Source organism: Tigriopus californicus, chromosome 4 (genome assembly GCF_007210705.1).
Source record: "Tigriopus californicus strain San Diego chromosome 4, Tcal_SD_v2.1, whole genome shotgun sequence".
In the NCBI taxonomy this organism is placed as follows: domain Eukaryota; kingdom Metazoa; phylum Arthropoda; class Copepoda; order Harpacticoida; family Harpacticidae; genus Tigriopus; species Tigriopus californicus.
In genome coordinates, this window is record NC_081443.1 from 3,342,038 (window position 1) to 3,365,001 (window position 22,964).

Here is a 22,964-nt window from a genome sequence, read left to right on the forward strand (position 1 = left end):
CCCGAGAATTTCGACCCGGCAGTTGGGATTTGGTGCTCGAAGTGGCGAGATTGCACGATTAACACCGCACTATGAACAACCAGGTATAGCACAAACTCACAAAATACATACTGGAGAGAAAGGTTAGCATCAAATGACTATTTTTCTAATTCTAATTAAATTTCAGAGATTTGGTTTTGGGTTGTGCTTAGTTGCTCTTCTTGGTCTGGGTAGTTCACAAAATGAGCCGACCGATCTTGACGATCTGACGGTGAATTTCCGCATTGCGCCCGGTTGCGAGAAGAAGCTTTATCGCCGAGACCCAAAGACAACCACCTTAAGTGTTGAAGAACAAAACCAATGCCAAGCAATCTTTGATTGTGGACCACGATGCCAAGGAGCCGAGTCCCAATGCAACGAACAAACTTTACCCATTTGTAACACCTACCGGCGGCGGGAATGCAAGACTACGTATGAAAAGGTCTGCTTTCCCAACCGACAATCTCGACCAAAACGAAGTCTATCCCGACAAAAGAGGACTTTTGGGAGATCGTTTCGAGCAAAGAAGAAGAGCCTAAGGAGGAATTTTGGCAGAAGGCACCACCGATTGAGCCATCGGAGATCATACCATTCGAACGCTCATAGATATGTCCGCCCAACAAGAAAGACATTCGTTTCCCATGGTCATAACTCACCATCTTCAAGTTCGTTTTCTGGGAGCTCACATGCCGTTTGGCGTCCAAGCGGATCTTCCACAACTTGGACCAAGCCAGGTCAAACGATCTCAAAACCATCTTGGTCCTCACCTTCTAAACCAATACATACAGTTTGGCAGCCAAGTCCACCGTCCACAATCTGGAAACCAGCTCACTCTAATTCTGGTTCCAAATGGACTACGTCTAGTAACTCAAACCATGGCACTTTGAGTACAAGTGCCTCCTCCCAAACTAGACCTACGAGCCATCACAGTTGGAAACCAAAACCTCCAACAAGTCACTCTTCGACCAATTGGAAACCAAGCCACTCCCCAAACAAACCAGCTCATGCAAGCACAACAACCATTTGGAAACCAAGCCACTCCCCAAGCAGACCAGCTCATGCAAGCACAACAACCATTTGGAAACCAAGCCACTACCCAAGCAGACCAGCCCATGCAAGCACAACAACCATTTGGAAACCAAGCCACTACCCAAGCAGACCAGCTCATGCAAGCACAACAACCATTTGGAAACCAAGCCATTCTTCTAAATATCCATCTGACGGAAGCTCTTCCAGCATTTGGAAACCAAGCCATGCCCAAAGCCAATTATCAAATGGAAGTACACCGACAATTTCGAAACCAAACCGTCCACAAAAGAAACCATCTTGGAAGCCACCTCAAAGTTCACCTATTATTTGGAGACCAGCTCATGGGACTTCAACAACAATTGTGAAACCAGTCCAGACTATTCCCACTCAAGGGACCTCATCAACAGTCTGGAAGCCTCCCACAAGCTCTTCGTCATCTCCAGGCATTATTCAAAAGCCCCAACCACCCCCCAGTGGTTCGTCAACGACACCTGATTCGATTCCAACTCAACATGGCACATCACCAGAAGGATGGTCATTCAAGCCTAACAAACCAATTTGGACACCTCAGCCTCCCATTACATCAAGACCTGTGTGGAAGCCCGCTCCTCCAACAACCTTTAAACCAACCACAAAACCAACGACCCCTTCCACTACCACTACAACAACCATAACAGCACCCACTACTACAACCAGGCCAGCCTCAGTGGAGCAAAATGATGAGGAAAACACGAACAATTTCGAGGATGAAATCCCTGAGGGGGCTTTTCAAACCCCCTCAGCCGATCCTGGTCAGACTTGCTACAAAAGACCCCGAAGGAAATGCTCCTGGGTTCCGTATAAAGAATCCTGTAACTATGGCGAAGTCACCACATGTGCCAGCCGACCAGTAGGGTGCCGATATCGTTGCAATAAGGCTTACTTGTGCGCTAATTGTGGGTCCAATACCGACCTTAAGCCAGAGGTCACATCTCGTCCCACCCAAACAACGACTCGTAGACCCACTACTTCCACAACACGAAGGACAACCAGACGAACCACTTATCGTCCCACTAGACCAACAACCACTCGTAGACCATTCACCAGACCAACTAATAGGCCAGTAGGCCCACCTAAACCTAATCGACCCGATGGAAGACCTGATAATCGTCCAAGACCCCCTGCTCCTCCTCCACCGGGGTTTGAAATCTTACCCCCGGCAATTTATGAAAATGATGCCTCTGATTCTGTTACTCCTCTCCGGCCACCTGTACAACCAAAAAAATGAATCTCAAAGGTCTTTTCAAAAAAGCGCCAAAATCTATATCTGAGCTCAACACTAAGGGATCCTTAGTTCATTGAATTCATTAAAATCAACCATGAGGCACTTGATGTGCATAAAACTCTGCATAATACACATTTTGTCTTTGTCTTCTTTCTTTGAACCTAATCATGAATCATCATCAGTTCAAACACCACTGTGTGACTTTAGATTTCTTATTTCATCCATCACGTGGGCCGTTTCAAAAAAGTTTGATAAAATTTAAATTTCCTTATCTCATGACAAGCGAATGGTAAATGGCTTTGAATCACGGGAAACGATTTTTTCCTTTCACGAGAGTCGTTTTGCTCAAACTTGAACGAGTGAAACCTGTTGGCGTTTTGGATACACCTCTGCTTAAACGTTCTGAAGTCAGATCCAAGTCCAGAGATAGACCCGTCATCTCAAATCAATTGGCCACCCACAAGATCCAGATCTAGAATTTTGAATTGCCCACCCCATGAAGCTTCAGTCTGATTTGCATTGAGGCCAAATAAGTAGTTGTTTTGAATATATGTACTACGTACGTAAGTACTCAACTCTCACCGAGCCACTCTTTTGACGCCCTCTTTTCCAAGGGTGGGTGACATGATTTCATTCAAGGATTCTTGAATGATGGTTGTTTAACATTTTGTTGAGGTGCAACGTCCGTCCCAAACAGGGAAGTATTTGAATTGGAGGGATATCTCGAACAAAAGAAAAAAGTTTGGCGAGAACTGAAGTTGGAGAGATGCTATGCTCAATGAATTGAGACGATGGTCAGACATAATGATCCTTTATGAGGACTAACCATTTCAGGATCTTTAGTCAAACCCAGGGATACCATTGAGCAAGTGGGAACCTGTTTTGAGCGCCATCCACATAGATAGATTTCTTTTTCTTTTCTTTTTTTTATTGAACACCCCTGCAGAAATCTGACGTATAGGCTAATAGGTGATTGCATTTGCCCTTCTTATTTCAGCAAAATGAAGATTGATTTTTTATTGATGGATTTGCGTTCATTAAACTCATTTCAGCCATTTGCGGACTCGAGGCCTTTGCCGAGCCCAGACAAAAGTTGGGAAATCAAAGGAGTGGCGCGAGTCTGACCTTTGCGGCCGGGACTCGACCCAGTACTATATCTTTTCCAAAAGTGGGTCACATTTGCTTCTTGTTAGAATAATCCAAGGATACCTTTAACACGAGGTTTGGACATGGCAATTGGCGAAGCTAAGCCACTTTGGATAACAATATTTCAGTTCCCAAAAAGTCACAAGGGATAATACCATTCGGTACATTATGGAAAATGTTAGTCATATTGTTAGACAATATGGTCAGATACAAAATTTTAGCATTTCCATTCAGGGGAGTGTTCGGATATCATTTCTCTTTACATTTGCATGTTTCCAGACCTCTTTTGACCAACAACCAACGCGGGCTTGAGGGTGCTCACAAAACGCTCATTAAGTTTCTACGGTCACTAGAATTGACCCTAAATCCTGGGATGGGACAAGGCTGATGGGTACTTTTAAAAACGTACAGAATCAGATGCCTTTCGTACCTCTTCTGAATACAGTGCAGTCTGCTTTAACCTCTCCAAATACGGGATCTCTCTCATTCCCTCGGTGTTCCTGGTATAGCACCTTTGGACCAGCTGGATATTTTGCAAACCAGCTGAACTCATTGGAGCCCAAATGGGCGAGGCATAATCAAGATGTGGCTGGACAATCGACTAGTACATCGTGATACTTTTTTTCCGAGACCAAGACTCAATCTTAATGGAAACCTTAATCTTACATTGAAAAACGTCCAACGTTTTTTTTGCAGACCAGCCACGATTACTGGATTCGAATTGCTCTAAAGCCTTTTTGCTAGTTTGCAATTCTTTTTGAACAAAGTCTTCCCATATTTTGGAATCTTTGTCCGTGTCCTACCTTTCGGAGCACTTTCAGTGATTACTAGATTACAGCAGACTTCCTCAAAAACGAAGTTAAGGTAACAACTAATGCTGTACTTTAAATATCGCAAACAAGCTTGGACTCGGCAAGCCTGGGATCGAACCAGGAATCAACAAGTCTAAAGCGGCTGCTTAACCGATACGGTACCCCAGCTCAAATGTCTGTGGCGTATGGACATGGCAAATTTTGAGAGCATTTATTATTTTGACCTTCCGATATTTTTGGCTCGAATGTGACCAACCATGTGGAAGGTTTACCCTCCATCGCTGGGATTTGAATCCAAGATATCTTTTGTCCCACTACCTCTTAGTCCGCTCGGCTACCCTTGCTCCTTGATCCAGAGTGATCATATTTTCTTATCTGAAATTGCCTTGCAGAATCTGTGGGGAGGGAAATGGTAGAATACTAAACGATAGATGTACGACAGATTGTCAAGAAAAGTCAGATGTGTTACCTTGAAGCTGTATTAGGACACGTTCTACAATCTCAATATTTCGGTGAACAATATAATTAAGTTGGATGTAGACAGTCTGAAAAGTCAGTTAACTGCGTTATGCATTAAATTCAATGAGTGTCCTTCAGTTGCTTTTACAAGGTTATTGATATCTATTAAAAACAGTAAGGGCCCTAAAATACTACCCTGAGGTACCTCACATCTTGCAAGAACTGACTCTGATAAGTGCCCTTCCATAACCACTCTCTTGCTCCTATTCTCAAGGCAACTTCTTACCTAACGTGAAGCATTATAACTAAATCCATATTTACCGAATATTGATAAAATAATGTCATGGTCAATGGTACCCAAAGAAAAATTGAAAGAAAAAATTAGCCTACGCAATTTAGATGAATAGATCGGTGAAAAATAATGGAATAAGTTGTATATTGCATACATAGTAAATGTTTTAGAGCAAAATCTAATTTGAACGTCAGTGAGATGATTGTCGTTAAAGCTCCATAAATTTGATGCTAAAATACTTTCTCCCATGCTTTAAAAAGTGACGGTAACTTAGTGATTGGGCGAAAAATAAACATGTCAGTGGGATTTCCGCTTTTGCGATTCATGGCTGCAAGTCGTTGACTGAATTAGGCGGATTTACCAGACGTTGACATTGGTTGTCAAATTTTTATTTAATGCATCTTCTTGGCAAGTCGGGTAAATAAAAAAATATATAACTTATTTTACCATTGTTTAATTTAATTCCCATGCTTGTTCACGAAAATTGTGTAAAAGCTTTTTTTTTAATTTTCTTGATGTCATCAAACCCTAAGTGATCAAGAATTTGTTTCTTGTGTTTGACCTATTTCCTGCGTTAATAACAAGCAAAACAATCTGTCAATTTCGTGCCAAATTCATCAAAAGTTTGTGGTTTCACCATGATTCAAAATCCATTTACTGTCTAGCCTTTTATTAAATGTCTCAACTTTTTTTCTCCAGGTAAATACCTCAGGATTTGTTATTTGCTTCACTATTTTTTTATGACGTTGAATTGGTCCTCTATGTACCTATAGGGCGATGGAAAACGGGGAGAACTGCGCCAGTGTGCTTCACCGCAGACTAGAATCTCCCTGTCCTTGTTGAGGAATCTCGCCCACATCTTTGGAGATGCTAATTTTGACTTGATTTGAATGTAAGCAGGATTACATGAAAGATAAAAGACCTGCACTTTTGATGGAGCTTTGCGGTCAAAGTGTGACATGTGCGCATTTTATTGTAACGCTCTCAGTTTTTTGATATTGGAGGTGCCAGTTGCAGTTTCGTAACCGTATTCCAGGTACTAGGTGTTAATTGAAGTGCATTCTTTCAAGCCATTATACGGTGGAAACCAATCTGCCTGCAAGTAATGTTGGACAGGATTGCATTGAAGCATTCAACCATTTATAGAAGATTGTGCAAATTTTCACACTTTTTGAATGACAACAATGCCAATTTGACACTTTTACAAGCAATTAGTGTGTTGCCCATTTAAGTTTTTTATAAAAGAATGTTCTTGTGACGGAATCGCACAAATTTCATCACGTTAAGATGGCGAGGTCCCGCACTGCTTAGCCTAGATAAAAAAATCATTGTTCGATTGGGAAGTCTAATACGAAGCGTAATTTTTGTAGACGAGACATATCCTTTGTCAGCGTCTCTCCCTACCCCGTGAGGTCCTTTTAGATTGAAATAGGTACCATTTCATTTTCCTCAAAGTGTGAAACTTATTTTACATGTAAAGCGACCAGTGTACTCACAAAGGAATTTGGTCGCCGTAACAAATTTGGAAGGAATTCCTTCACTTTTAGATGAGCCGAGCTTGTAACATATAACCATACGGTAATTTAGGACAGCGGCAATAATTTGGCTAAAGAATGAACCCATTAACAGCAAGCAACCGGCTGAAAGAGAATGGTGAGAGAAGGAAAATGTCGACGACCAAGCTTAATTGATAGACTTTTCTTGGAGTCCGATATTTCAACGAGTTTGTCCTTAATGCCACATTATCTCACGTTGAAGACCGCCAATGGCTGATCTAATGATCATTGATTACTGGTAATCAGTATGGTCGACTTACTTTACAAAGAGAACCCAGCAATTATCTGATCGTCTTTGATGGCCCCCCCAACTACCAATTTAACCATCGTTTGTCGTGGACTATTTCCATACTCAAAAAGGCAATCCATACAAGCCATCATACTGGTCAGGGTCAACAATGGTCATTCACCGAGCGAGAGACTTTTTTTGTGTTTTGATTGAGAACAGCCAATCATTTTTCCAACTAAAATGGAACAAGCAGAGCAGATGAAGAATTAAAACTTTGACAAGAATGCGGCTCAATACTCCCATTATCTGCGGTTAATCGACCTTTTATGATGGCTAAACAAACTCGTCAGTCTTTGATTATAAGGGGACAAGAATTTTTGAAGAGGTCTTAATAGACATCACATTGAGGAGACACCAAAGTGAATGAAACGTCAACTATTCCAACAACAATGAATAAGGACTTTGGATCTTGACGAAGTTTTCCAATACGGCGTTCAAGTTGCCTTCGAAAGGTCTCCTATTCACAGACATAAATCCAATTACGAAGGAAATTTGCCTGCATTACTGGACCAGCTTCATATCCTCTCCATCTTACCACAACACTGGAGCAAAACCAACGCACATGGTGCCATAATCTACAAGCAGGCTTGGGATATTGATCTGTGGTTGGCTTGCATTGTCTGCTGCTCACCAGTGTAAAACTCATCTGTCAATAGAGAGCAAAAGGCCACTGTCACACACTTTAATGGGACCAAATTGGACACGTGCTCACACATCGAACAGTATGTGATCTTGTCTCACCGGAATTCCGACCGCTTCAGAATGCTGGTCAAGGACAGAAGATCAGGTATCGTCCGAACAATTTAAGTCTACGAAATGAGTGATTTTGAAAGCCATAAGCACTTAGAAGAAGGGCTAGGATTTTCTTATTAACACTCGTTAAGTCTAATGAATAGTTCAACAAAAGCAAGCACTTCCATCATCAAGTGATGATTTGGTTGAAGGTTAATAATTTTATCGATATCAAATGGAAGAGTGGTGGAGTTGAAGATGGTGACAGAATGGAAGAAAGTATCGGCTCAATGAGGGAACAAGGGAGTGACTGGAATATTGGTTGAGCGTTCTTGAAAAGTGAACCAATGCAACAATGCGTAATCGGACCCCAATTTGGGATGAATTTTTAATGATATCCACTTCTGAGGATATCCACACACCACCAGACCCTTTACAGCAACCGTAGATAGAAGTGAAAGGTGCTTAACAAGTGGAACACCAGATAAAACCATGATGGTCCATAGCGGGATCGCCACACAGTTCCAATTGAACGTCCACCTGGAAAACAAGCTCTCCAACCAAACACCCATTCACATTCAGCGAACATGGGTAAGTCAGACGTCACTAAGTCAATCACGTTTCGCAACAATTCCAATCCTTTGTAGGGCGGGTATATTTTGTGGAACCAATTTTCAATGGTCAAATCAAATGCTTTTTATTCACCTTTTTGATCGGGCTTGTCCATTGAAAACTCCTTTTAAAATAAGGTGTAGAGGCTAGTTTAAATTGATATTATTATCACTAGAGTAGTGCTGATAAGAATCGTTGAACCTAAATTCATTGGAGAGATTTACTTATTCAGGTCGAACCCTGCCTGTTCCCGTGGTTTGTCGAGTTTGTGGGGACAAGTCCTACGGCAAACACTACGGCGTGTTCTGTTGTGACGGATGCTCCTGCTTTTTCAAAAGAAGCATCCGAAAGAAGATTGCTTACACCTGCATATGTAAGTCGCCAAGTTTGACCGATTTTGTCTGGAAAAGATCAATACAGTTTTCTAAACGGCACAATCACTAAATCGAAAACGACGGCTGACAAATGATCCTTTTATCGAGCTTGAAATCCAGTAGACACCAACAATTATTCACGCATGAAAAGGGGTCATACTCTCCAATCAAAGCGTGAACTAAGCCTATCAAGCAGAACCACTTTACTTTCATGCCTCAGTCATGTTTAGTTGAAAAAGACTAGATCATTTTCACTTTGTACATTTTTTTCAGTTGTTTATGCAGCCTATAAATAGTCGAATAAGTTACAAGCAAACACGTCTTGATGACGAATGTCTTTCGTGGTCATTTACGGGCCGGAAATTCGGGTATTTACCCTGAAGAGTAACGATTATCTTCGGGTCATTGCGTGAGCCGAGTCCCTGAAGTTGAAAAGGGCCAATTGTTGCTATTGAAAATGTCATTGAGTCAAGTTTGATTTATGAGCTTCTTATTGCGGCAAAAGCAAAGAAATTTTCACTTGACGTTTATGGGCGAATGCATGGCAGAAATGCCAGAGCTTTTCCTTGGGTAGGGAATGATGGTTCGTTGGTAATTATTGTTTTGTGTGTTCCAGCTGGGAAGGGAAACTGTCAAATTGACAAGGCGAGGCGAAACTGGTGTCCCTCATGCAGACTGGAAAAGTGCTTCCAAGCGAGCATGAATCCACAGGGTGAGTGAATTAATATTTAGAGAAGAATCCCCCGAATTATTGGACCCAATCCCTTGGCTTTGATAGAACACGAAGACAACCAAAAACTTAAACTGTTATTGTTGACATTGCACAAGTTTTGCTAAAGACAAGTATTGGTACGCATGCAAATAACTTTTTGGTAGAAAGTGTTCGCTTCATTCAGAAATTATGGAAAACAATGGTCTCAATCAAATTAACTTACTCCGCTATAGCTGTACAAGAGGAACGAGGCCCAAGAAAATCCACTGATCCAATTGCGCTTAAAGAAACCCAAACCAATCTTGACAACTTATCTCGCCCATGGGTCCAGACACAAAAATATCAAACCAAAGGAACATTCGCCAAACCACATACCAAGAGTACGAAACATAACAATAGGGCATTACCTTAGATTTTGTTACTCATCCTCGAACCTATTTTCAGGCGTTGTCTTTGTTCCTCAGAGTTTTCAAAAAGACCTCCCAGATATGGTGTCTCCTTCAATACACATGTTATTGGTCACAATTTTGAAGATCGGAAGCCATAGCAATACAGCTACTCTCTTACCTTTTCAAAAAATGTCGGTGTGCCTTAGGGTGTGGCCTCAAATTTGGGTCATGCAATTAGCTCAATGCAGACTGGACCTGAAACATTTCATGGATGATACTGAATTATTTCAATCGGCATTGTTTCAAACTTGGCATAATTTGATAGAAGACATCCGAAATCTTCGCATGGATCAAGCAGAGCATGGATTAATTGAAACTTATCTCTTGGGTGGAGCAGGTAATTTCATTCACTTAAAGTGTGGTTAATTAAGAAAAAATCGGATCCATTAATCGATATATTCATCCTAGATGGCGCTAATGTGGAAAACAATCAAAAGGTCCTTCGTGATCTCAGTCATTTCGCTCTCGCTCGCTATCACCTTTTGGCACATCCAGCGGATCCAACTAGACTTCCAAAGATCTTACTTCACATACATCAGCTTCAAAGAGTGGCTAATCAAGAAAGCGTTCTTCGATTATTTTTCAGTAAAACCAATTCCTTAGTATTTTTAGCCATCAACAACATCATGTCTCATTTTTGAACAAAAATATATTATCTGTTGATTGTCCCGTCATTTCGGTCTTAGAAAAGGATTGTACCACTCGTTCCTTCTTGTCTCGTAAGAGGGCAGGGCAGGGTTTGTCCCCAGGGACATTTACTGGCTCCATCTGGCACAAAGAGGTTGGTCAGCTGATAGAAAGAACAACACAACAAACGATGATTCAACAGAGCAGAGCCAGTCAATATGGAACAGAGCTGATGGAGAAAGCGGCATGATGGAATAGAAAGGCTTGTAAACCATTACATCATATACAAGGAATTATGAACGTGAAACTTACGTAGCGAATCGAAAGGTAAGAGTTTTTCAACTAATAATATCAGTTTGACAAGGTTAACTAGAGTAAACTATGGTCCAAAGTCACCGATCAGAAAAAGCTGCTAACGGATCTAGAGGTTGGGGTGTAGATAAGCGAAACCATCCCTGTTTTTATACTGAGTCGTTTAGTATTTGTGTAAAAGTCAAAAATAGCTTTTAAGCTGACTCTATGATTAGACACGTGGTCAGGAGTACCGAAAGATTAGGTCGGGACTTGTGGGACAAAAGTACCCCATTCTTCGCAAACTTGTTTCTGAAAGAGTGCAGTTCTCACGCGGTCTATTAACAATTTATCGCAAAACCTCGAAATTCCACGATGTAGAAATTACATCTTGCCAATCAACCTGGCAAGCCTGCTTTTTGGAAAAGACACGCTCAGATCATTATTGTTCCTTTAGTTCGTACGACTTTTCAACTATGTCCAAAATCTAGATATTTTTTCTTCTTCCTCACTGCAATGTGTATGTTACACGTCCATACAATCACAAAACAATGGAATCAATCAAGAATGTACTATAGTAAGTTTGGAATTAACAGTTTTGAGGTTCAGTTATCAAAATATCGATGGGGATACTTCAAGTTTTACTCTGTGGCCGTAGAGTCCTTTCCTTTAGAAGGAGGAATGCGTCTATTGGTCTTTCATCTTATCAGGCATGCTTTAAGTCAAAGTTTTGTCACCTTGAAAAAGGAACCAAATTTTAGACATCCCAGCACTCAATCCCGTCAAAAGTATCGCACAATATGTGACAACCCAGTTTTAATGGGTTCAGAAAAGAAGATTGAAAAGGCAAACAAAATTGCAATCATTCCTTAAAAACCATTTTACAATTTAACCTTTGGAAATCATTTCACATCGATTCTAAGTCCACATCATAATGGTTTCGATGGTTTTTTGGATTGGAATATATTGCGGAACAGAGCGACAATTTTACAGCTAACCCAAAATAAAAAAAAAATGCTCCAGGAATTTCTAAATTCACGTAACGATATGAGGCTAGAACTCCATGTTCAATTGTTTAAGAGTCTTGGTGAACCCAGTTTTAGAGCCACTGATCAAAGGTATACGATAGTAAAAACAAACAAAGACCCAAGACTGAGAAGATCCACGTGTCAGATTTGATCTTTTCCTTTCCTTTTGGAATGGACTTCTCTGATTGTTACGCAAAAAAAATATGTTTACTTTAAAACAATTTTGATCAGTTTTTTTAATCTGAAAGTTACATTGGGTGATTTAAGCCACTCTTTTTCAGGGCCTAGCATCGTTATAAGCAAACAATAGCGAGGTAAAATTTTGATCGGAGCTTGTTTGAGTTGAGATAGAGTGACCGTGCTTGGTTTTTGTATGATAATGGAACAACTTTTTAGGTCAATGAGGGTCATAAACATTTCTGTCATGCTAAAGAATCTCCTCCTTATTTATTCAATCCTCGGTCTAAAGTTCAATTCCACACACTCGTGGCAAGTCTCTATGTTCGTGTGCCAATTTTCACAAGCTCGGTCAGCGCAAGATTTTGGAAAATTATTCATTCATTTTTTGAGAACCGACTTGGCACGCTATGAGCAGGTGTCAGATTATCATGCCAAAGCGACACTACTCTTCACATGTCTAGATTTCGAAGTTGTGTCAGCAGAATGTGGTGTGCAAGATCGTACGTATTCAAGAGGGAGGGGAGTTTTCACTCTTGAGGATTTCGATAGGAGTTGGATGATGATGATGATGATTGCAGAAATGCACACGAATCGTGAATTCATGAACACGTGGTGAGCCAATCCCAAGAACGTCCAGACTGACCAGAGATATTATTAGCCATTTAGAAGCACTTTCAAATGTAGTTATGGCTGAACACAAAAGGTTCGCATTCAAGCATGTGATTCTCCGAGTTTCCTCTAGTTAACAACTAGGTGGTATACAGTAGAGGTGCTGCAGTAGCTGGCCTCGTCTGTTGGTTGAGGGGGCATACTAACGAGTAGTGTATAAGTCATATCTGTGTAAGAATCTTCTCTTGGAGAGGGATCCCCTCTTCTAACTAGTAGGCCAGCCACCACCACCATCACCACGACCACCACCACCAACATCACCACCACCACCACCACCAGTCCATCCAGGTTTCCTTCGACCATCTCGCCCGTCAACCATCATCACCAAATGGTTAATTTCTTCAATAGGGGCGGCAGGCATGGTTTTTTGAGACCTGTAAGTGCCTGGCCCAGGACGGGTGGGAAAAGTGCTGGTCCTGTTATATTCAGGTTCCTGCCATATTGCTCTGCAGAAAACGAGGGCACATGGAGGTTCCTACAGCAGGCTCTCATTGCCTCTGGGACGAATGGCCCTCCTGAAGATCGGACGGTCGTAGTTGGCGATACTGGCGTTCTTAGTGGTGGATGTTAAGAAATGTAGTAGTTTCTCACAGTAGAGGTGAAGAACATCTAGTAGTAGATTGGTGGCCGTGGCCGTGGTGTTTTCTCCATATCTGAAGAAGTGCAAGCCACTTGCCAAGAGGAGGCTTGAGGGATTTGGAGAGGATGCGTAAATGCCCAGAAGTATAGGAAGACGACAGACCTGTGGTGTCAATTGGCCCTGGGAGTAGTGAGTGGTAGTGAATATTGGCAATGTTTAGAAGTGATCAAAGTGCTATAGCAAGGAGTTTTAAAGAGTGAAACGATCGACTCTTACTATCGTCTAACATACAGGTGGGTGATTCAAGAACAATCGTACATTTTGCACGGACTTACCAGGGGTTGGGCACATTTCACTCATTTTCTTATTGTCCACGCTGTTGATTTGAGATGCAGTCGTCAGATTCATTCTGATTCAAATGTATAGCGTCGGACAGTACGTAAGTGAGCGATATAGTTAGAGAAATATTCACGAGGCTCTCGATTAGAATTATGTCGTGTTCAAAAAATTAATGCCATCCCACCCTAACAGGCTATATTTGCTCAGAGAAAATGAATTAAAGGTAGCATGAACAGGAAAAAAAAATATGTCAAATAACGGTGAAAACGCATTTTTATTCTAAGTTCAAGTGTGTGCACTTGTTCATTCGAACAAACTCAGACTCATTAACCGAACTCAATAATTACAACTTTACAACGAGTTCAATTCAGATTTGCTGTGTTTGAAGTTTGATGAATTCATGCTGGATATCTGGATATTGCAGATTGTTCACGGACAGATACTAACATAATCTTCTGCTTTGAAACTTGTTTGAGCATGACTTTTGTTTCCCGTGTTTTTTTGAGCGGAAATTGAGACGCAACGATAATTTAATGGTTGAATTATTTTTTCCACTTTTAACATCTCGATTGTTATCGGTTTGAAACTCTTGAGTTAACAACCGCTCGCTCGCATTAATCTGTTTGAGTGGGAGGGAGAGCTTTGAAATTTAAAAATAGTCGTAAGGTGAGAGATCATCTTGATAGACGCTTTTCAAAGCCTCAAAATAAACTCCAAACTGAACTCCAATCAGTCATCAAACACTCATGTCTCTCGATAGATCCTTCTCAATTGTTGTTGCTCTTTTGATCTTGAGTTGAATGCGTTGTCATTTTTTTCTAGCCAAAAATTCCTAAACCAGTATCTCCAAGCATTGGCAAGATGTCTTCCATGGTAAATGGTTCTCACGATTGGCCCCAAAATGTGGGGATCATTAACATGGAAATCTACTTCCCCTCCGCTTTTGTGGAACAATCTGAATTGGAAAGCTACGACGGCGTTTCTGCTGGAAAGTACACCATTGGTTTGGGTCAGACCCGAATGGGTTTTTGCTCAGATAATGAGGATGTCAACTCCTTATCTCTAACGGCAGTGAGTCGCCTAGTGAAAAAATCGGGTATCTCCTATGGAGACGTTGGTCGGCTGGAAGTTGGAACGGAGACCATCGTGGACAAGTCCAAGAGCGTCAAGTCGGTCCTCATGAAGCTCTTCGAAGATTCTGGTAACTCGGACGTAGAAGGCGTGGACAACACCAATGCTTGTTATGGAGGAACTGCCGCCTTGTTCAATTGTGTCTCGTGGATCGAATCCTCATATTGGGATGGTCGTTATGCCATTGCGGTCTGTGCGGATATTGCTGTGTACGCCAAGGGCTCAGCCCGACCAACGGGTGGTGCGGGTGCTGTGGCCATGCTTATAGGCAAGGATGCAGCCCTGATCTTGGATCGAGGTCTTCGAGCAACTCATGTTCAACATGTGTACGACTTCTACAAGCCGGACATGTCCTCGGAGTATCCATTGGTGGATGGGCCTCTTTCTATTCAATGCTACCTCGCCGCACTGGACAAGTGCTACCAATTGTTCTGCCAAAAGGCTTTGAAGAAGAAGAACATGTCCTGTGATTTGAGCACCTTCGACGCAGTCCTGTTTCACACGCCCTTCTGCAAGCTGGTGCAGAAGTCCATGGCTCGCTTAGCACTCAATGACTTTGTGAAAACATCCAAAGACGAACGATTGGCCAAGTTCCCCGGCATGGACAAGTTCTTGGAGGTTGAACTCGAAAAGTCTTATTTCGACAAGGAAGTTGAAAAGGCCTTCATGACTTTCAGCAAGGATCTGTTTGAGGCCAAGACCAAACCTAGCCTAAATGTGGCCACCAACGTGGGAAACATGTACACGCCTTCCTTGTATGGCGGCTTAGTCTCTTATCTCTGTTCTATCTCTCCTGAGGAATTGGCAGGCAAGCGGGTAGGGCTCTTTTCGTATGGATCCGGCTTGGTGTCCTCCTTCTTTTCCCTCAGAATCTCATCTGATATCGCTCCAATGTCCCCGTTGTCCATGTTGAAACGCTCCTTGAACGATGTCCAATCAAGACTCGAATCTCGAACCAAGATTCCGCCAGCGGACTTTGAGGCCATCATGCAATTGCGGGAGTCCGTCCATCATAAATCTCCTTACGTACCCGTGGCCAAACCTGATGATTTGTTCCCCGGAACCTGGTTCTTGGGCAGTGTTGATGAAAAGCATCGTCGTCATTACGACCTTGCAAAGCCGATTCAAAACGGACATGCTTAGGTTATCAGCTAAGGGACAATGGCATATTATACACTCACCGTGGTTACAAAGTACAATAATAATTTTTGTACCCCATTCGACCACAGATATACTAAAAAACTACAATATCATTTGATAGTTTTTAGTTTCAAGATCAAAAAAGTGCCTTAATGCGAAGTCTTCCATCCCTGACGTTCTGCGAACCCCTTTCCAAAATCAGCAATTGCAATGACATCTGACTTCTTTTCTTCAAGCACGTAAAGCTGATACCTGTGTTGCTTTTGATGTTATCATAGTAGTATTGAATTGATATATTTTAATTTGATTTCTTGTAGTTTACCTCCCACACACACACCCATTGCTGATGATGACGTCTACTCTACTCAAATCATTACACCCCAACTCGTTATTACATAGAAAATAAATGATTTTTTAAACAAGCAGCGTTAATCAACAAATTGGAGTGAAATTAGTTCAAGACCAACTTCTTTTTCTATTGTATCGTCAAATGTCATAATAAAAAGTGACAAATATATCGGCTGAATAATTGTGTTAATTTGAAGGTTGGATGTAGCTGGGAAATAATCTTGTTCGTGGGGTGCTCATAAAGATGCATATGGTTAGTGGGTACAAATTGAACAGATGACGAGAGGAGCCAGGTAAAAATAAATAGAGAGAGTCTGAACAACAGTTTGCTTCAGGAACGATTGAGTTAAACGAGGCTCCAACGGGAGTTTATGTACCAAAACACAAAAACACCTTGCCTGTGTCGGTATCGATTCTTCAGGAATACTAATATAATCTTGATTTGTTGGCACTTACCTTCGCATCATGCATTTCTAAATCATAATTTGATCCGGCTGGAAATACTTTGCGAGTACGGAGTTGACTCGTATTCTCAAAATTTCACGGCAAGAACGAACCGTATTAGGGCCCTTATTTGCAACATCACCCAGCCCAAAGAAAACGGGAAGACGCACGGTAGATTGCTAAATAAACTGCTCTTGCCTTGCCTTGAACGCAATTTCTTTCCCGGACATTATGTGACCCGGGGCATTAATTATCAATAAGCTTTTGATAGAACTAGCCAAAAAAACACAAACGCATTATAATTCAATGTAAAGAAATTGGCCCAATCGGCCATTCATTTGGCAGATACTGAATGACAAAGCGTCCTCTGAAGTGCAGAACGTAATACATATTTCGTGCAGCGTAAGGGGGCTATAGCACCTTGCGACCAGAATTGACCTCAAAGTCAGCTGTTTGTTATGATTTGGTTTTGGGTGAGTAGATTTTGAAGCTCACAACCGTCAGAACGGACATTTCCCCTCGTTTTAAAGACATTTCATCGTCATCAAATTAGTTATAATCCTACTTAAAGGACGTTTTTCATTTACCAAGTATGGCAGCTTTTTCAAGAAACTCACTTGATGCCAAGCTCGTTCATGGAGTGAATGAGACACGAAAGGATGGATAACATCAAGTAATGTTGAGCATACCGTGATGCTAAGACATTGATTGTCCAGGAGAGCATAGAACCGCCCAAACGGACATTTCTCTTCGTTTTCGAGATACTACAGCGAATTCAATAGTTTTACTGCTATTAAAAGGAAGGTTTCCATCTCACACACTCGTTCGTGGAGTGAATGAGACACATGAGGACGGAAATCTTTATGTCTTGAAGATCATGCCGTGATCCAAAGACATCGATCTGCCAGATTGGCATATCAAAAGCAATGGAATCGACCCTCATCAAAATCGGAAAGTGGACGACAGTCAATCCCATAGTTAGGCAACACATCCAACACCAACAGGGCCATTGCGGTCGTTAGGGCCGTCACCCACTCTTTGAATTAACTGTAACTCTCTAAGCAAGGGACTACATTGAAGTGCTATCCAACAAACTGCATGGCGCATCAAGCGCACACTTGTGCATTGATTTTGTTCTGAAATGCAGGCAATACAATTGATTCGACCTTCGCTCTGTTGACAATCCAAGTGGATCATATGGAGAGTGAGTGGCCCAAAAATAATGGACGGGAAGAAAGAATAACGGATATCCAATGCTCTTTCCTGCCAAATCTCTGGACAGCCTGAGAGCATGGCGGTAATGTGGACGTGATTGGGAAGAAGCGGCCAGAGAAGCCTGTGAACCTTCGAATCTTTGAGCCCTAATGACTGGGTTATGCGGCAAATGTTGGATTATACCATGAACTTCTAGAGATTTCAACTGCAAACAAAAGCAAAAATTTCTTATCTCCTAAATCGTTCACTTTATTACTAATAAGCATGTCATATGATCACAAAATCTTGCTGAAGTAATGATCTTGGCCAAATTTGAGCCCAAATCCATGCCTTGGGAACTCCAGAAATATACATTGAAAGCAAAATTCAAATTTTCCGTCTGAAACGAACCACTTTACAAGTAAGTAATATAGAGTGACCTGTCTGTAATTGAAGAGATCTACGTTTCTTATTTTATTACTTTGATTCGGAAAGTGGCTCGGAGTTGCTACGACCAAGAGCAGGCCGATTTGGCGGGAAGCTCGTTCACATTCTATATTTCTTTAAGTTCGTGAATACGCATTAAGTACATTGTGCCTTAGTTGACGAACTCATCAGATGAACATTTATATGCAATTAGGAAAGCCCTTCTCAAAAAAGAATTTCGCTCTTTTTAGTGTGAAAAGGTTATTATCAATTTGGATTAGATACACAATGATTCATTTAAAAACAGTGTCAGTGTCATGGCCAATTCGACTTAGAAAAAGGTGATTTCATTTTATATAGCCAAGCACATTCCAGGTTGACTGATAACCATTGAACGAGAAGGTTATTGGATACATAAGACGATCCCTAAATTGGAAAAAATTCTATCTAATCAGGTATTCCATCTTTTTCGTCTGCTAGAATCATTTTCCCGGTTTTACTTTCGATCCACATCACTCAAGCACGTTCTCATCCAAAAGGTGGTTCTTTGTGAGCTTTGACTTTCTTTATCGCGAATGGAAACTCGTTAATTTGAAAGATATCTAGTTGAGCGCTTTTATCCTCAGGCTTCTTCATCTTGACCTTGTTCACTATCATTGACGCCAATCACTCTTCACGGGATCCATCCGAATTGTCGACTGAGTGAAGGTAAAATTAGGTCAAATCAGAGCAAAGATCAATACAAAAGTGAGTGCATGAAGAGCCATGCAGTTTGTTGGATAGTGCTTTTTGGTAGACACTTGCTTGGAGAGCCACAGTTGAGTCAAAAGGCGGGTGACGAACCCGAGAGCCCCGGTGATGATGAAGTGTTGCCTTACAATTGAATTGATTGTCATCCGACTTTCGTTTTTGTGGAGGGTCAATTCCAGTGTTGGATATGCTCTTCTGGAGCATCAATGTCTTAGCATCACAGTATGTTCGACATCACCTGATGTTATCCATCCTCTCGTGACTCATTAACTCCATGAACGAGTTTGGCATCAAGTGAGTTTCTTGAAAAAGCTGCCATCTTTTGTGGGGAAATGTCCGTTCTGACGGTGGTGAGCTTCAAAATCTACCCACCCAAAACCAATTCTTAACATACAGCTGACTTTGAGGTCAATTCAGGTCACAAGGTGGCAGGATTACCTCGACAATGTATAAACTTTAGATTGCTCAAGAATTTCGCAACATGATGACTAGAGTCAGGCCAAAAAAAAAATTATCTAAAAAATATTTTCCACATATTTTGGGATTTTGGGGCCAAAAAAATCAGTCTTGTCCATTCTCATTTTTTTTATCTTTCTTTTCTTCCTGAGATGATACGTAACAAAGAGAAAGATGACTTCTGAGAACAAGGACTTTATTCAGTTGTGGATCAAATAGGACACAAATCTAATCATTAAGTGAGCAAAAGTGCCCTAAGCAATAGCACTAGACTCTCGAAATTAATCAATTGGATACTGTACCATAACATCAAAATCATGTAAAAGTGTCCTAATGTCAAGCATTGTAAAAAAGAAGATTTAATTGCGTGTTAATAAAATAAAGAAACTAAAAAGATCACCCAGTATATACAATTGTTTTCCTAGAATTTGGTAACAGAAAAAGGCAATAAACAGGACAAGACAATTTTTGCCAATGGCAGCAACGTTTTTGCAATTCATTGCATTTTTTTGTCCATTTCCATTTTTTTCTCGACTTTTTGGCACTTGCTCTTTTTTGTATTTTTGTACTTTTTGGCATATTTTCCAACTTTTTCTCATTTTTTCCCAACTAACCAAAAAGTTCGGCTAAAAATGGCACCTGGTTTTTTTCTTCAAGTTCTACTAATCTAGCCAGCATGGACATGGCAAGAATCTGCTTCTTAGGGATAGCAGGTTCAATTACCAGTGCTTGAAGATATTATGATGTAATATTCCTTTTCATCTATGTCTTGCTTCATATGGAAGGCAAAAATTAAGTCTCTATAAGTTGTGAAGGAGAATGCGCAAATGTACGACCCAACACAAGCACGATAAAAAAATCGTCAGAGCAAGGTTCTAGCTTAAGGCATTACGAAATTCTTGAGCAAGCGGGAGTTTGACAGGTCAATAGAACATAGTTGATTTGAATTTTCTTCTACATAGATCCCTTGATTTTCGGATCGTGTTTATCATTTACTTTCGAGTCCCCTTAAGCCTAGCTATGACTTTATGGAGTTTTGAACTCTCACAATTTCCCAAGTTAGTCATAAACCGAGGTCAGACATTGGGCCACATTAATATAAAGAGGCCATCAGGGCTACTTAAAATCAGCGCAGAGCAGACGAGTTTACTTTAAGATTGTGAGGTTTGGGAAATAAATGTAGCGCAATTTAACTCTTCAAAAGAAGGTTTTATGGTCCTTTTCTATCTCAAGCTGAAACAAGACATAATCCTGTTGCCCAATAAAATGGGGCAAATTGAGAAATAAATGAAAATCGAGGGCTTACCTTGTAAAAGCTGGTCTTAATTGGTGAACATGACATTTCAAAAGCAATTTATGCACGGTTTATACTGATTTCAATTTCAAGATGCTTCATACACTTCATGTAAGATTAGCTTGAGGGATTCAACAGTGTTTCCAAAATTTGGCATCGGAAAATTGATAACATTGCCTGATCGTAGCCCAATCTGAGTTGAGAATCTCAATCAACTAAATGTGTGTTTGGATCAATGTAGGGGTCAAACGTTTAATTGGATGAGCCACAATCCATTCATGTAATAAAGTTACATTAGTTCGTTGCTTTTTTTTGCGAAAAAATAAGTGTAATCCCATTAGATTTCTTCCATGTGCAATGCTTCATGGCTTACCTGTCACTATGGTTAGAGTTTCCTCTATTGAATGTGCAATTGAAACACTTTAATGTGTGCAGGTTTATTAAGACAAAGCATTTTCTTCCATGTCATGGCAGAAAATGGTAGGTGATTCAAAACGGCCATGGATACTTCAAATGCTTGACCTAAATAAAAACCAATAGCAAATGATGAAAGAAAAAATAATAGCTCTATCCTTGCTAACTAGTGTGTACAATTTAAAAGCAAACAAGTCTGAAACTAACTTCAATTTGAGCAATTCCATAGATATGGTGAAACATGAGGTAGATAGTTTATTGATTGCTGCAAAAGTATTAACCATAAGCTTTAAATAGTAGCCAAAAGAAATGAACATCTAGTCATTTACATTGGAATGATATTTGAATCTGTCACACATACAACAGGGCATGTCAAGTGAAGGAAATTCAAGGAAAAATGTGGCCTGGCACTCTGATTTTGTGCATTTTGGGGAGGCAGAACGAGGACAAACATCACGGTTAGCTCGCACTCTCCGCCCATTGAATTTTCAATAATCAAGTGATTTTGAATGAGCTGTGATACAAAATCCAACAAAATGAACATGTTTGGTGTAATTCAGTGAATGCACTATCAAACTGACTCATTAACACAATGCTTTTTGCTTAGACGAGCGTGTAAAATGTATATAAGTGTCAAAATTCAATGCATGCAGTGCTATTTTGCTGGTATGTATTTGATTTTACTACATGTAATAACATCAGTTGTATATGAACGCGTTCACTTGATAAGCCCTATTTGCATTACTTTCAAGTCATTTTGACTAAAAATAGACTAGCCTCATAGCAGCCCTGTTTATGATTGATTGTAGTGGCAAAATTCGAACACCATTCACACCATTCATGCTCGAGTGATATTTCTTGATTAGTGTCTTGTATGGATATAACTTGTAGAGTGAATCGCTACTTCGTTGAACATATGTGATCTAATTTGTGTCGTGTAGCCGCACCATGGCTCGCACTGTGATCAAACTGAATTTTAGAGATTTTTTGCTGATGTTGTTTGAAAGTAATAGGTCAGGTTGTGTGTAATTATGCCACTAGTAATATTTTGGCTCCATATCAAAATACTTTCGCTTCAACAAGCCAATGAATAGAAATCTATATTAAAATTTATGAAGGTTAGCTAAAGATCTTGCTTATATTTTTTATCTATGTAATGGCGACAGCTGTTCGTTCGTTTTCCCATCACTTCTCAAGAGGGCATGGAAGCACGAAATGGTTGTACTAGGGCATTTTAAAAATCCACTTCTCACCCTCATGGTATTGAAAGAAGACCTTTCTGACACGATTGTTTCTGACGATTAACCGTTTTCATTGGCAGGTCTACCGCAATTTGATCGGAAGTCATGATCCCAAATTTAGTCATTTAGCTCCATATTCGGAGCGTCGACCCGTTGATTAATATGCGTCTAAAGCCGCTTTGCAGCTCGATGTGGTTCCTTTAAGTTCTAGGATCAGACTACTAGTTTTAAAAATTTCATTAAAATAATCACTTACAAGTTGTGATTTGACCAAAATGTGAGAGGAATGGATTACGAAAATAAGCTAGTTCGCTGACAATTCATACCCAAAAATAGGCAATTATGGACTCTTAAAGGGTCATGACCGACGACTCTATTCCCTAAAGGGAAATTACAATGTGTTCACACACACAGAGCTATACTTCAATGCAGACATTGCCTAGTACCTAGCCAAATTGTATCAGGGTTCAACCGTCCGAACCCACCACACTCTATAGCATTCCTGATATTACTTTTGAGGGCGTCAGTCAGGTCAGGGGAATCTGTAGATAATGGTCGAGTTGAAATCTGTGGTCTATAAACCCTTAAAGGTAACGAAAAGTTCATCAAACTCACAGATTTGACTCAACTAAGTCATTCATCTAGCTGACAGAAAGAAACAACGCCTA

At 40.7% G+C, this 22,964-nt stretch overlaps 3 protein-coding genes and 1 long non-coding RNA gene across 6 annotated transcripts; 3 read left to right on the plus strand and 1 right to left on the minus strand.

Moving 5' to 3' along the window:
* LOC131878869 (proteoglycan 4-like) lies at positions 1 to 2,767 on the plus strand. The gene is made up of 2 exons (XM_059225008.1): positions 1 to 83; positions 167 to 2,767. Exons 1-2 carry the CDS (start codon positions 72 to 74, stop codon positions 2,312 to 2,314), a joined length of 2,160 nt encoding a protein of 719 aa, XP_059080991.1. The 5' UTR covers positions 1 to 71; the 3' UTR covers positions 2,315 to 2,767.
* A 4,706-nt stretch (positions 2,768 to 7,473) lies between these two features.
* Positions 7,474 to 10,409, plus strand: LOC131879260 (nuclear receptor subfamily 2 group F member 6-like). Of its 2 annotated transcripts, XM_059225531.1 has the most exons (6): positions 7,474 to 8,188; positions 8,442 to 8,582; positions 9,200 to 9,295; positions 9,529 to 9,675; positions 9,740 to 10,081; positions 10,153 to 10,409. In XM_059225531.1, exons 1-6 carry the CDS (start codon positions 8,185 to 8,187, stop codon positions 10,383 to 10,385), a joined length of 963 nt encoding a protein of 320 aa, XP_059081514.1. In that variant the 5' UTR covers positions 7,474 to 8,184; the 3' UTR covers positions 10,386 to 10,409. The 2 variants fall into 2 exon arrangements, with proteins under 2 accessions (XP_059081514.1, XP_059081515.1); XM_059225532.1 differs by lacking the exon at positions 10,153 to 10,409 and having other exon boundaries at positions 9,740 to 10,136.
* Positions 9,670 to 20,737, minus strand: LOC131879261 (uncharacterized). The gene is made up of 3 exons (XR_009373126.1): positions 20,654 to 20,737; positions 9,863 to 9,939; positions 9,670 to 9,793 (listed from the first exon to the last, which is right to left on the minus strand). It is a non-coding gene; the product is annotated as an uncharacterized LOC131879261 (long non-coding RNA).
* Positions 10,535 to 16,246, plus strand: LOC131879258 (hydroxymethylglutaryl-CoA synthase 1-like). Of its 2 annotated transcripts, none has more exons than XM_059225529.1 (2): positions 10,535 to 10,698; positions 14,281 to 16,246. In XM_059225529.1, exon 2 carries the CDS (start codon positions 14,320 to 14,322, stop codon positions 15,730 to 15,732), a length of 1,413 nt encoding a protein of 470 aa, XP_059081512.1. In that variant the 5' UTR covers positions 10,535 to 10,698; positions 14,281 to 14,319; the 3' UTR covers positions 15,733 to 16,246. The 2 variants fall into 2 exon arrangements, with proteins under 2 accessions (XP_059081512.1, XP_059081513.1); XM_059225530.1 differs by lacking the exon at positions 10,535 to 10,698 and adding an exon at positions 12,975 to 13,412.
* Positions 20,738 to 22,964: the final 2,227 nt, after the last annotated feature.